The 15,107-nt window shown below is 35.3% G+C and overlaps 1 protein-coding gene and 1 non-coding gene across 4 annotated transcripts; one reads left to right on the plus strand and one right to left on the minus strand.

Annotated features, from left to right (window-relative positions):
• The first annotated feature begins 229 nt into the window (after positions 1-229).
• On the plus strand, positions 230-344 carry LOC125497239 (U5 spliceosomal RNA). The gene has a single exon (XR_007273868.1). It is a non-coding gene; the product is annotated as a U5 spliceosomal RNA (small nuclear RNA).
• Positions 345-3,561: 3,217 nt separating this feature from the next.
• LOC104907725 (3-deoxy-manno-octulosonate cytidylyltransferase, mitochondrial) lies at positions 3,562-9,275 on the minus strand. Of its 3 annotated transcripts, none has more exons than XR_007273246.2 (9): positions 8,867-9,275; positions 7,745-7,790; positions 7,088-7,174; positions 6,852-6,976; positions 5,867-6,006; positions 5,720-5,771; positions 5,494-5,604; positions 4,749-4,895; positions 3,562-3,841 (listed from the first exon to the last, which is right to left on the minus strand). XR_007273246.2 is itself a non-coding variant. In XM_010696694.4 (8 exons), exons 1-8 carry the CDS (start codon positions 9,107-9,109, stop codon positions 4,803-4,805), a joined length of 897 nt encoding a protein of 298 aa, XP_010694996.1. In that variant the 5' UTR covers positions 9,110-9,274; the 3' UTR covers positions 4,605-4,802. The 3 variants fall into 3 exon arrangements, 1 of the variants encoding a protein (XP_010694996.1); XR_007273245.2 differs by lacking the exon at positions 3,562-3,841 and adding an exon at positions 4,605-4,656; XM_010696694.4 differs by lacking the exon at positions 3,562-3,841 and having other exon boundaries at positions 4,605-4,895; positions 8,867-9,274.
• Between the last annotated feature and the right edge of the window lie 5,832 nt (positions 9,276-15,107).

Here is a 15,107-nt window from a genome sequence, read left to right on the forward strand (position 1 = left end):
GAATACATATCCATATGCATAATAAATAATTAACAATTTAAAGTAGTTGTTAGGAAAGCAATGGCGGGCTCTTTCCATTTGTGTAGTGAAATTTCCCATCCGTGGAGAGATAATAATATTGATAGGCAAATAAGCAAAAGATAAATTAGTCCCACAACGCTCAATAAAGATGAATCAAGCTATATCAGTTGTATAAATAAGTGAGCCTCATTTACTGTAATCCTCACGCAGCCATACAGTGAGCACAAAGCGAACTATTCTTTCGCCTTTTACTAAAGAATACCGTGTGCTCGTTGCATTAAGTGGCATACGTTTATTTTTGAAGGGAGTTCTCTAAAGGAGCTCCCAGCAACTCTAGTAAATTTCATTGGTGTTATTGCTCAAGTTCGAAGTTATTTTGTTCACTCCTCCCAACCATCTTTTGTTATAGGCCGTAATGCAGATGGTTCGAAGGGGATATTCCTATGTAATGCATTGTTCAAAATATCCTTATTATAAGATAGAAATTTAAGTGCATTAATTTTCCTATCTAGCGAAACCTCCCCAACAAAAGTGAAACCCTAGCGACACACATCGCCTCCGCCGTTTTTTTTTTTCCCCCTCCCCTACTGGCTCGTCGACGGCCTGAGCATCTCCGGCTCTATAAAGGCGGTCGTCGGCGAGCCCAGCTTCCTTTCCCCCACAGTAGTCAGTTGCTCGCTACAGTAAAAGTGTGTTTTCTGGAATCGCGAGGAACGCCGCCGCTCGTAATCGGCCGCCACAACAACGACATACCTTGGGTTCTTTTTCTGGGTGCCGGCGAATCATCACCATCACCTGAGTTTCTTCTCCTACGAAGCTACTACCTACTGTGAGGGTATCATTTCAGTTTTACTTTTTCGTTTTTCGCTGCTTAATTTCTAATAGGCGTAGAATTTCAACCCAGTTTAGGCTGTTGTTGGTGCCTCTTTATCTTCTACTGGTTTATTGTTTTAGTCTTTTAGAGTTATCTAGTTATCTTAGAATTCTTGAACAGTATGGATGAGTTAAAGGGGGATTTGTGCCTTTATCACTTTGATGAACTTGACTGTTCTTCCACTAATTGGGTCCAGAGGCTTGATTTTCTTATTAACCCGTTTGGTATCTTCGATTATGCTCGAAGTTTGAAAGCTGAGGGTAATACCTTTTACGAAACAATGATATTAGGTCAGCCATTGCACACTATACTCAAGCCATCAAGTTCTTGTATTTTGCGGACGTCAATAATGAGGAGGAAAAGTCTGTGTTTTTAAGTCTAGCTTTATCTATCAATCTGAATTTGGCTGCGTGTTTTACTAAGGAAAAGGATTTTCAGAAAGTGGGTGAGTTATGCTCTCTTGTTTTAATATATGACGCTACCAATGCCAAAGCTTTTTTTAGGCGAGCTGTTGCAGCTTTGGAACTTAGCCAACCCGACATAGCGTTACTCGATCTTACTCAAGCTCTTAAATTCCATCCGAACAATGGAGAATTTCAACAAAAATTTAATGAAGTATTGTCCACGTTAGGAATGTCTTCAAATTTTGTTGATTTTAAGGATCAAACTGTCGGTATGGATGAAGTATGTTCATCTTCATTCCTTGGGAAGGAGGAGAAAAGGAGAAAGGTAGGAGAAAGGAAATCCTACCAGGGTACCACCACTACCAAAGAGGAAAAGAATCAAACCTTCTCAGAGAAGGTGACCATGAATGTCGTTGGAGCAGATCACGACATTAAAGTTTCTAATTCAGTCCCGAAGTCTACTTCTGGGAAAAAAACGAAATCTACAGGGTCCCAATTCCGATTTTCAAATCGGAAAGCGCAGGACACCTATCTGCATATCACCCCCTCAATGTATAGGGTGATGTCAGCGGGGAGAACCTTGCATTACCATTGCTCTTCCCAAAATCAAATCATCAGCATCCGAACTATAAATCCATCACAGAAGATGGATTGCAGCACGACTATAGCTTACCATACACCCATGGAGATGAGACACTCCCCTGTGCAAGGGTACGAGCAGTGTAAACAAACTCCAAATTTTCGGCCCCGATGTCGCGGCTACCAGTATGGATTCCGAAAAGTCGTCTTGTGTCTCTTTGTTAGTACCTCCAAGCACCTCCTTTTGTTCGCCGGCAAAGTCTACTTCACGGGTCAACAATCAGTCTACCAGCAAGATGAAAATCTCCTCTCGTGTGCACTCCAGTATCAAAAGCCAACATACTACGGTAAAGCGTCGAAGTACCTCTTTTTCTAACCCTTTGTTTTGCAGGGTGCGCATTGGACTCAAGCGAAGTCCATCCTGCTTTACTGAGGACGTCTGCTATCCTTGTCGGAAGAAATGTTATGCCCCTTCCCCCCTGTTTTAGTAACTAATCCTGTTTTAGTACCTAATCCTGTTCAAGATGATTTTCTTATGTTTGGTTAGTATGTTTTCTAGGTTGTAATTCAATTTTATTAATGCAAGTTTATCTGATGTCAAAAAAAAAAAAAAAAAAAAAAAAATTTCCTATCTAGATGCATGTTCAAAGTATCCTTATTATAAGATAGAGATTTAAAGATCTGCACTCTGCAGGAAATTTCCTGATCTTTATGTTTTGTTTTTGTATGGTGGGACTCTTTCATGCAATGGAGAATGGAAGTAGATATACTTGCGATTAGTTTATTGGGGCTGACAGTACTAGAAAAGATCCAAACACTGTGGTTTTGGAAGAATTGATAAAGCTTATGCCACAATAGATTGGTTCCAAGGGAGCTCTTACTAATCTCCCTATTTTGGCTTCGGATCATGGAGCTATTATTTATGATTCATTTCTAAGGAATTTTGAACACCAAAGACCATACCAAATTGAGGCATGTGTTTATCCTTACAAGAAATATCAACTTTAGCGAACAAAGTATGGTCTCATAGTCACCATGGGTCTCATGTTAACAAGAAAGTTGGGAATTTCATGAAAGTCAAATCAGTAGTGGTGTGTAGATCAAAATACAACTTTGGTGGTTAATTTGAATAACAAGCTGCAAGAACCTAAAGTTATACATCTCCTATTGGCATAAAAGAATAGAAGAGGTACGTGTAGGTGATGCTCCTAATTGTTGGATTACATCCAAGATGAACGTGAAAAGTGAAGTTGTGTGCCGTGCATGTGGCTGCCTGCTGCAAATGTAGCGTTTCTTAACCCAACCAGATCTACGTATCGCTCGACGAGGAGATGGTCCACCCGCCCGAGGTCGACATTTGCCCGACCGAGCGAATCGGGCGTTTACTCTTCTCTCTGGTTTTGTTTGCAAGTCCGACCGAGCAAGTTCCGCCCGACCTGCCCGGGAGAACGGGAGGCGAATTTTGATTTCTATTTTTTATTGCTTATTTTATCTTCCCTATAAATACCTTTCTCAAAATCCGAATCAATAATTCTCTCTAACCCTAAAATAAAACCCTACCTTATTCTCTCTTAGATTTGAGCTGGGAAATACCAATCTTTGATTTGGGTACATGAAGTCAGAGATAGTTGTGTAAAACTTAGAGGAACAAAAGTCGCAATAGAGCTCATACCACGATGCCACTTGTTCTTGTAATTCAGGTTCAGTTATTTGATTTTTGCTCATTCATTTCTTACAATTTAAAAATGAATTTGTTCTATTAAAATCATATATAGTTCTCATAGTAGATTTATCTTGGATATGTCAAAGTTGAAACCTTTAAATGAAACTAATTATAAGAGGTGGTCTCAAAAGTTCTCAATTGCCTGTGATCAACGATCTTGACTATGTTTTGTTTAATGATCCACCTGCTGAAAACAATGTTGTAGTTCCTACCTCTAGTACTTTTGTTATTCTGAAATTCCTGTCAAAGAGAGAGAAATCAGAGAAAACTCCTAAATCCGATGGGGGTATTAATATGAAAAAATTTGTGAGGGATAACAAGATCGTTAAGGGGAACATGTTGAACCTCATGACAAACCCCATATTCGAGTTATTTGTATCTGTTAAGTCTGGAAAATCAATATGAAGTTCTTTGAAAAAAAAAAAGTATGGTGCTAATAATGCTCGAAAACAGATGTTACTGGAAACTGGTTGAACTGTAAATTGGAAGATAATAAGCAATAATGGAATAAGTTCATGTGTATGAGAATCTTGTTGCTGAAGTTCTTGCTAAGGGAATACAAAAAGTGAAATTCTTCAAGCCAATGTTCTGATTGAAAAGTTGCCAAAGTCACGGAGCACTTATCGTAATCATATGAGGCTTGTGGCAACTTATGTACCACTTGTGCTATCTTCTCTATTGGCTAATTACAACAAGTTTCAAAATTTTGATTCTACGATGATGCAAGGTACACAAACAGAAAAAATAAATAAAAAGGGCATACAAGTAATACACATATTAAGAATTATGATAATACGCACAGTCCACACAAAAAAGTTTGCCTTGAACAACTTGAATTCAAGGGAATAATAATGAATGACATCGAATTTCTCCCCCCATCTCAAATTGTTTTAACATTTTCGCGTATAAAGATATAATGACTTCCAGAAATTTTAAAAAGAAGCTGATAACAGAATCAAGTTATCTGCTTATGGTTGGAGTAGAAGCTGTCAAAATTAGTTCCTCACACAATTCACTCTTGTACTATTGCTATTCAGAGCAAAGAAAGTTCCAAGCTGATGCAGTTCATGTTCATCAAAGTGAGAACATATTCTTCACTTTGATCATCTAAAGTAAAAGTAAAGACTAAAGAGAGAGCAAAACGAACCTCCATTAATCACACTGAATCGTCTGTACTTCTGTAATAATATTCTCTTATACACTAGGATAAGTTTTTCTCTCGCATATATCTTTCTATCTTTTCTACATCTTCAGGAACATCGACTCCATGAGCTTCATGCTCAACCTTTATAACCTGAGAATTTGAGATATAAAAAAGTATGAATTTAGAGTGAAAAAACTCAGAATGAAGCAAAGGAAAGGATAAAAACACAGTTATCCATCAAACATTATCATTCTCTTTGTTAAAATTTACTCTATACATGTCTGTAAAAACCTTGCCCCATTCTGCTTGTATAGTAATTTTATACTTGCAACCAAGCTCTTTGGTACGCAGTTTTAGGAAAATTATAGTCAAGGTACTTGGGCAAATTAATTAGAATAATCTAAACAGTAATAAGAGAAGTGATTAAGTTTTTAAGTGTCATTATTACTTATATAAAATTGTCCGTTTACCGAGTGTCAATCCTCCTAAAATTACGTGCCCAGGAGCTTGATTGCAAGTATTTTGAAAGAAATGAAATAGTATTAGGCAACAATGCTGAAAAAATGACACCAAAAAAGAAAAAGAAGCACACTCTTTGATTTAAGTCATTAGAATGATACGAGCTAACTGCTAAATCAATATTATTTGATGAATATATTGATGCAAAGCTCCTCGGCTTGGGCACGAAATGCATGATATAATGAATGGGATGTATAACACCATGAAGCCTCCCCCACCCCCCAACTACCTTCAATTTATAGCCGTTTTCTAGAACTTTGAGTTGTTCAAGATCTTCTTCTAGTTGCAACGGCGTAGGTTGCAGATCTGGATATATTTTGAGGAATTCAGCATCATAGCTCTGCAAATATATTAGAAATGGAGTCAGATATGAAGAAATAGAAACATTATGAAATTATTACTCTTAGCAGTTTTTTATCAAGTATTCTATATCTGACTACATATCATTGTCATACCTGAATACCAAGATGAAGCATATATGGAAAATCCGGATTGACCTTCCCAGATCTGGTTAAGTGGGCATGTGAAAAACGCATCAATAAAAGCAGGATGAGAACAATGTATAAAGAAAAACAAGTATAAGATTAGAAACAATATTTAACTTGTTATATGGGATGAGTCCTCTGGAGAAGTAGATAGCATAGCCAAGATTATCCACAACACATTTGACACGGTTTGGATCAAAAGCATCCTCAGGCTTTAAAGGTGTGACAGCAGTGCTGAAGACAGCATCTGGAGCAGACTGTCAGAATCGAAACAATACATATAAGTTACTACTACAAGATAAACCATGGAGATCACGAGCTTGCTCACCATAAGTTAGCCAAAGAAAGCATATGGATCACACTTTCCCGTGTGCACCAAATTCAGGAGATCATATAAGCAATGATGTCCTTAATTTAGATAATGGTATGATGATCAGAATTAATATAGCTCACAGGAATAACTAAGTTACAACTCTTTACATCTCTCATATACTCCATTATTCAGAGACAATTTTCTCACTTCAAAATGGCATGTAGCAAAAGATTTAGCAGTAATGTTCACACCTGTTCATCTCACTACAAAATGAAACTAGATACAACTAACTAACTAAGAAATGAGCATTAAGGTCTACAAGCTATTAACCAAGTAATTCACAAACAGTGATATATAAGAACATCATAACAACCAAGAAAATGCAAAACTACATACAAAAAGCTTTAGAATTAAAAAACAGACAATGAGAACACTGAAAATTATGAAAAATTAAGGATCACAAGAGATACTTTTGAGTCAGTCACCTACAAGGGCCAGATATACATTCTTTATTAAAATTTATGTAGGACAAGATGATGGAGTGCTGAATAGTAGTATATGCACAAAAGAATACATGCATATTATAGAGTGCTGAAATGTTCAATAGTAGTACATTCTAGCAGAGTTATGTATTCATCGCATGGAGTAAAATTTAGCATATACGACAATAAACTTGATATATCATGTATATTAGACAGTAGGACAATCAACAAGAAATGAAGGAATTACAATAATATCAAATAAAAAAAAAGGATGCAGAGGACAACAGGACTAAAATGCTAGACAAACCTGGAGAGCTTTAACTATCCCATCTATTATCTCAGGATCAATCAAAGGCTCATCTCCTTGAATGTTGACGACAACATCGTATTTCTTGGTAAGCTTTTGAAGTGCTTCACTGCAACGCTCAGCACCTGCAACACGTATGAGCCATTAACAAAGCACTGTGAAACTATAGAAAAATATTCAAGCAGATACATTTTTACTCAAACCAAAGAAAGACAGAGGCAGAGCATGACTGATACCATTTCGACACGATTCTGACGTCATTATTACATCTGCACCAAATCCTCGGCAGCATTCGGCTATCTTATTGTCATCCGTCGCCACAACTGCACGGGAATGCATTACAAGTGAATTCAGACTCAGAAGTCCAATATGCAGCCACAAGGAATCATTACAATTGAATTCAGTAACAGAAGTCCAACATGCAGCCACAGGGAATCATTACAATTGAATTCAGATTCAGAAGTCTAACATGCAGCTCCCAACATTTATATCTTTAAATCCTCTGGAGATATATTGCCATCCCACCAACTAAAAAATAAAAGTGTATGCTCTTGATCCCTATCATCATAAAGAACGAACTAAATCATCTAGGATATATTCCCTCCATATGGAGTTGGTTGTCGCATTACCCCAACCCCTCATAATTAAGGAAATGACATAATATTTTGCGAAATGTAAAAGGAAAAATTTGTTTACGATGGGTATGCAATTACCATTCTTTCCTCGTCACTTAATTTTAGTTGAGTCAAATTAGAAACCAACTGTAAACAGTTACGACTTTAGGAAAGGTGAGAACTTTTTTCAGACATTCTAAAGTAGAACATGTAACTATTAATTTCGACAGAGAATATAACAGAAGAAAATTTGTAATATAACTAAGTCAAAAAATTTACCAACTTGATCCAGCATAGAAGCTAGCTTCGCTCTTTCATATGTCCTCTGCGCAAAGAAAAGAGCAAACAAATGAGATAACACAAACAATCAAGATACACCAAAGTCTTAATTCCGAAGAGAACTATATTGTGAATGCTACTTATACAAAAGAAGCAGTTTCCATTTAAAGTTCCGACAAAAAAAACGGACCAGTAAACATTTTTTTATTTGATTTCAAAGGTTACACCAATATACAGATGAGTAGATCAAGAGTTTGACAAACTATAGAAGGGATGAACCAGTCTTCTTGCTCATAAATTGACATGTGTATTAGGTAAGATTCCATACTAAGACTAAAATCCAAATAACCCAACCAAACGAGATAGGAAGTGAATCATACAAAATGAAGCATAAATCTAAGTATGATATGGGAAAAATGAAGGATTGGAAGATATTAATGGTGTATGAAAAATTCCAAGAAACATGAGCATGAAACATATGTTGTAATATTGGCCCTAAAACCTTAATCATCCAGCCAAAATCATTCACAAAAAACCCATTTTCAATCATTAACCCATAAAAACGCTTATTAACTCTAAGCCCTCTAATCACTGCCATGAGATCAGAATTTTGTTGGTTTGTAATTCTAAAAGAAGACCCAAGAAAAAACACTCACAATAGCTGTCCACATATGATTACCAAAATCTTACCATACACCCAGACTGATGTACCATACACCCAAGGCCATTCTTTTACTCATTGCTCATTTTTTGCTCACTTGGAGCTCTTCAGATCAATAATTAGCTTTGGGTATGCGTTACACCCGGATGTATAATATAAAAATTGAAATGATTACCACAAAAAAGCTTCCATCTAACACTTCTTATTGTCAAATTCTAACTAGTACAAAAATTTGACACAAACTCCACCAAACAACAAACACATAACCCACCAAAGTACAATTTCTCACTTATTAAACAAACAACCCAAAAAAAATTCCATTCAAACATTGACAAAACTTACTCAAATCATAAACCAGATCCAATAAGTATTAAGTAACACCCAGAAAACTTTAAGTCATTACAAAACAAAATCAGGGCAATTTAATACAGGCAAAACAAAAAAGGTAGTAATTTTAAGACCTGGATCATGGGTTTTCCGAGAATTTCTACAAGAGGTTTGCCTTCAAAGCGAGAAGATGCAAAGCGCGCGGGTATAATTCCAATGACGCGCGCACGGAATTTTCTGGATCGGCGAAGAAAGAAGTAAGCGTGCGCGCCGATTGCTGCCGCAGCAGCTGCACCCAACACTAGCCCATGAACAACCCAAGTTTTTGTTGAGCTTGATTGTGAGGAAGAAGATGAGCACATTGACAGGGGATTCATGGGATTTGAATTTTTATATGGGTTTTGGTGATTTTGCAGTTAGAAAAATTGTCGGTACATTTTGGGAATTGTGGGAGAAAGAAGTGAAGAAAAGATGTGAATGAGTGTGAGTGAGATTGCAAATATTCAACACATGGGGGGAAGTGATTTGAGCGGTGGTTTGGTTGAATGTAGGGAGCAAATTTCTTGAAAATTTAATTTTTCCTGTAATTATATTTTTGAAGAATTATTAAATGTTATTTGGTGATTCATGGGATGTGAAAGTTTTTATGGGAACTTTCACTTATTAGAGCATCTATAATGGGAGAGTTGGTCTTAGTTGGTCTTAGTTGGTCTTGGAGTTTTTTTCTTTCTCTCTCATTTCTTCCTTCTTACACCTCACATCCCACATTCCCACTAAAACTCTCACCAACTCATAGTTTTTTTCTCACAATGGTTTGGTTGGTCTTACTTGGTTTTTCTATTTCTTTCTCCTACTTTTACCATACCCCACCATATACTCTCTCCTACTCAATGTTTATTTTTATATGAAATAGATGATCTAAATTAATAAAAACTAATTAAATTACGTTAAATCAATTTACATTAAAAGCTAATTAGCTTACGTTAAATTAAATTAGCGTTAACTTGAAATTATAGTAACTACGTATTAATTAGCTTACGTTAAATTAAATTATGTTAACTTGGCATTATAAATTAAAAACAACGAACACATTATATAAGATAAATAATTTAAAAAACACAGATACATGATAATTTGATACATAAAGATAGATAATTTTAGACACACAAATACATGATAATTTGATACATAAAGATAGATAATTTAAAACACACAAATACATGAAATTTTAAATAACTTAAACCATAAGACATATGCAATTCAATAAAAGTTATTTAATCAACTTGACGATAACCAAGTTATTTTTAGTGAGGTGTGAGTTTCTCCGTCTCGCATCTCGGATCTTCTCTCCATGTATGCACCTAAATTTCGCGCCTCGAGTCTTTCATTGTGCACAATGAATGAGTTTCCTCCGATTTGGTTAGATGACCCCTCGTTATTTTGAGTTTGAACTTGATCATATTCATTCGGATCTCGGTAATTTTGATAAGTATCACGCTCATCTTCAACAATCATATTGTGCATGATGATACATGCCATGATTATTTTCCATAATATGTCCTTATCCCAAGCGAGTGCGGGTTTGCGAATGATTGCAAATTTAGCTTGCAATACCCGAATGCACGCTCTACATCTTTTCTAACAGCATCTTGATGTTGTGTGAATAATCTTTGTTTGGGGGTTTGGGGAAGCTTTATTGCAGAGATAAATTTTGGTAATTCGATTGGCTTTGGAAAAACATAAACATTCTTTGAAATTCCGGATTTTGTAGCACACTTGGATTGATTTGGAAATTATTTTGGGGATTTTGTGGACGGTTTGGATTATTTTGGGAGTAATTAGGATTATTTGAATCCATAATATTGACTTAGTTTATAGATAAAAATATTTTATAGAAGAGGAGTAGGTAGGAGAGAGTAATTAGAAAAAAAAATATTAGGAAGAGGTGTGGTAAAATATATTGTAATTTGAGCTCAATTTATAGATAAAAATAATTTATAGCCGTTATTGTAATTTTTTTTATTTTAACCTGGTTTTTTTTATTAACGTTACAAAATTTGTAACGTTAATAAAATTACCGTTGAAAAGAGGGAGGAAGAAATTAAATCTGGCAAGAAAACCACGCGTACTTGGCAGCACCTGATTTGCTGCTCAGTGGGGTCTGACGCGCGTCAGACCCACTGAAAGAAAACCGGTTGTTGTGGCCTAAAACACCGTCCTACTTTCCGCGTGGCGCCATATCCAGCCTTTCCTTTCTGAAACTATCGCGTGTGTGGCATCATCTCATGCCCCCCCCCTTTAATCCAACTCAGCGTTTCCTTTTTTTTAAAAAAAAAATTGGGCCCAGGCCAACTTTTTTGCCACTTGTCATCTTCTCCCTCACCCCAAGCACGCCATTCGAGGTGTTGTTGGTATGCAATTCTAGACCAACCAGCTCTAAGGACCAAGTTCCCCAATCGTAAAATCAATTAAAACTAGTTTTACTATTTGCTAGACCAATTAAAACTAGACCATTGTAGATGCTCTTAGGTTCTCCTACGTAAGTGATTTCATCTATTTTGTGGGAAGTGGAACTTCTTAGAAAGCTCTACTTCCTATGAATTTGTCAACCAAACAACATCAAGAAATTCCGATTCCTAGAAATTTCAGTTTTTCATGATAAACCATGTCTATCAAACAACACTTAGAGTTTTGCTTGAAGTAGATTGTCAAATGTTTGGGTTAAACCTCCCAATTAGGACAATAAAGTGTGATTTTTGATTTGCAATCATTTTTGTAGAACTTTGGTACTGGGTACATGAGATAAAGTCGGGGCCTCTTTTTTTTTTTTTTTTGAGAAATCTTGACAAATAGGGAAAATAAAGGGGGTTTCAATTTGCCTAGGGTGAGAATCGATCCCATTATCTATTGAAATTGGAAGGAAAACACTAACCATTGGGCTATCCTTCGCTTTTTTTTTTTTTTTTTGCAATAATGCTTTATGCTAAGGTTTTGTTTTTGAGTATTATACTGCCTACTTTTTTTTTTTTGAGTATTATACTGCCTACTTTTTTTTTTTTGTTTGTGAGTATTATACTGCCTAGTTTTTGTAACTAGGGATGTCTCGGGTTAAGTATTTGCCGAAATTTGAGCTTGATATAATTGAAATTTTGTGCTTTATATTGTTGGAATACTAATTTGAATTGTTAAAATTTTTTTACGACCATCACAAGAACTTGAGAGATAGGAGGAAGGGGAGAAGGTAAGATAAAAATAATTGGCACGGTTGTGGCATTGTGGGTTCAATTAGAAAGAACTAGTCTTCTATGCACATGTAGCATGCGAAAGCATATCAACTTTTTCATGTATAATAGAGAAAGTGATACAGTTATTTTTGTTTTTATGTTTAATTGAAGCATAACTTTCCTTTTTTTCTTTTTTTTTCCTTTTACAATTTTTCGGTGTCTCTCGTGTGTTGCTTTATATAATAGAGATAAATAGGGATAAAGATAATAAAACGCCCCTAGTGTTTAGGAGCTCACTAGTAGATATTGTCCTCTACGAGCTCTTGGACATCTAGGGGTGTTACAAACTTACAGATAATACCAAAGTCAAAACCTACTATGGTTAGGGGTGAAAGTTCGGTGTGCGGTTTGGATTAGGGCCGAATCCAATCCGATTCGAACAAAATTTGGATTTCAATTTTTCAATCCAAATCTAAACCAATTAGGGTTTGAATCCGATCCAATCCAATCCAAAATTTCATACTCTAGATTGGATCCGATCCGATCCGAAAATCCGATTTTTTTAAAACTCTAGTTTTTCGATGAAATAAATTAAGCACAAGAGCAGCCTAGTAGATTTAGAAATGAGGAATCAAGTGCAGTTAGTGTTTTAGGGGAAGGATTGAAATACTATGTGTATTAGGCTATGGAGTAGGTTTTTTCATAATAAAAATCAGTTAAGCACTTAAACCCAATTCGGATACATCATCCAAGGCATATTACTACTCGGTCATATTGGATTTTTGGATCCAATTACCCTCAATCCAATCCGATCCGAAAATACATTTTTTAAAAAAATCTCAATCCGAACACAATTCGAATCCGATCCGAATTACTAATTCAGAATGGATTAGATTGGATTTTGGATTTTATCCGAATAACCTTCACCCCTAACTATGGTGTTCTATAATATCTATGAGGATGCAAGCTCTTTAAAGAATGAGAGAAGATACTTAAGATCTTGACTGTCCCACGTTAGAAGTTGATGAGTATGAAACCTTCTTTATATAAAGGGTGGACATCTCAACCTAGATTTGCAATCATTTTTAATCTTTGGGACATAAGATAAAGTTAATTAAGACACCAAATTTTGACTTAGCTCACTTGGTGGGGATATGTACCACCTTAAGTTTAGGAGATTGAAATCCCACCAATTGAGAAGCGTTTGTAGGATGATTTCCTTTACTATTCTCCATCTTTCAAAATGCCTGATCCTCTAGGTTGGGCATTGTACAAGTATAGCCAAGGGTTATTCATCTTACAAATTTAGTACATTTTTTTAAGAGTTTTAATTTGCAATCATGCTTTCAGCTTTATGATGACTTTTTGAAAAAAAAAAATATTTTACTTCCTAGTCTTTGTAATTATGGATGCTCAAAATTATTTTTTGTATTTCCTACATCTTGTGTAAGCTTCAATACACCTTTGTTTACAGAGCTTTTATTTATTATTATTATTTTTAGGAAAATTTGTCAGAGTTAACCTTTTAAATGAGTTTTTTTGCAACAAACAACTTTTCTTTAAAAACAAGCTGACAAAATAAGACCATGTATACTTGGTTAATGTCGGAAAATGGATTAAAACTGTTAATTGCAAATTTTTATAAAGATCTTCTTTTTCTAGATATTCTTAAAAAATATTATTTCTTACAAAAACTTGTATTTTAAAGGTTGTTTCTAACAAATTATTCTTAGTTTAATTTATTTTTTGTCGTAAAAATTGATATAGTGGACAATATAGGGTACCTTTATAAAATGCAGGAAAATATGGGGGTTCCTTAATTAAGGAATCGCTTAAGTGTTGTTTCATTACATTTAATAAAGGTTAGTTTAGTTGTAGAATTAGAAATGATATAATAATAGTGAATCCACACTTAAAAGAGAAGTGTTGTAATTAACATGGAACAACACCAAGTAGTACTTGGTCTAGTGGTTTGGTTCGTATCTTACAACCTTGAGGTTGTGGGATCAAATCCCACTAGAGGCACTTTGGGGTAGGGGATTTCCCCTTACCCTTCTCCTTACTCCCAAAGGGCCTCGCCTGCAAACCCAGATCGGGTTAACCTATGCGAGGTTTCGATCCGATTAGGGCGCCTTTTCCTTACCTTTTAAAAAAATTAATTAACATGAAATGACTTATTGTGAAAAGTATTGTAATAATATGTAACATAGATGGTAGTTTAACCCATGACAAATCCAATTAGGTGGGTTTTAATGTTGGAAAAATTGACATGATTAATCCAAACTTTCATCGGTCTTCTCAAAATAATTCCAACTTTGAATTATTTTAGAATAATCTCAACTTTAGGGTGTACATTCTCATAATAATCCGCACTATTAATTTTCAACGTATTGTAGACCTAAAACGGATTAGTGCGGGCAAGGAAAAAGATAGTTTGGCATATTTTGAGAAGGTCCTCTCAAAAGTTGAGATTATTTTGAAATAATCTAAAGTTGGGATTATTTTTAGAAGACAGCTGAAAGTTGGGGTTATTCATGTGACTTATTTCTTTAATGTTTTCCTATTAAGAGATTGTCATAGCTGATTTGGCATAATGTAATTATGAATACATAGAAGTAGTCATCGGTGTGATGACTGTTAACTTACACTCCGTTCTTTTGGATTAAGAAAAATCAAACTGAATTGAAAAGTGAGATATTTAATTGATCTAAAAGGAACTTAATTGCACGGAAAAGTTGAGCATGAAAAAAATGTTTGAACTGGACGAAATTGAACTGCAAGAAATTAAATTAAACTGAAAACAAATCTAAAATAATAGGACGTTGATTATTATATATAAAGGCCATGTCATAGCTGACTTGGCATCAAATAATCATTAAAGATGGGGCTTGTTGTAACGCAAGGTGACAATCAAGAGGGGGGGGTTGAATTGAGTGACGAAATCTAATTGATTTTCGCAAAACTTCTTCTATGAATACTCGTAAAACTTAGATTTGAGTTTTTGCGAAAATTAAAACGAAAACTATATGAAATAAATCACTCAAACACCAAATATAACGTGGTTCAATCTCACCTCTGAGATCTACGTCCACACGAACCAAACTCCTTTATTTGAATCCTAAAATACCAACCTCTTGATACAATAAGAGTC

This window comes from Beta vulgaris, chromosome 4 (genome assembly GCF_026745355.1).
Source record: "Beta vulgaris subsp. vulgaris cultivar EL10 chromosome 4, EL10.2, whole genome shotgun sequence".
NCBI classification, from domain to species: Eukaryota; Viridiplantae; Streptophyta; class Magnoliopsida; order Caryophyllales; family Amaranthaceae; genus Beta; species Beta vulgaris.

Bases quoted from the DNA above. Each gene is read 5' to 3' on its own strand.
- LOC104907725 (XM_010696694.4), bottom strand. From the start codon at position 9,109: ATGAATCCCCTGTCAATGTGCTCATCTTCTTCCTCACAATCAAGCTCA. The intron at 6,007-6,851 runs GTTTGTCTAGCA...CGATTCTGACAG, and splicing joins GGATAGTTAAAGCTCTCCAG to TCTGCTCCAGATGCTGTCTT. The intron at 5,772-5,866 runs GTTAAATATTGT...CCACTTAACCAG, and splicing joins GGACTCATCCCATATAACAA to ATCTGGGAAGGTCAATCCGG.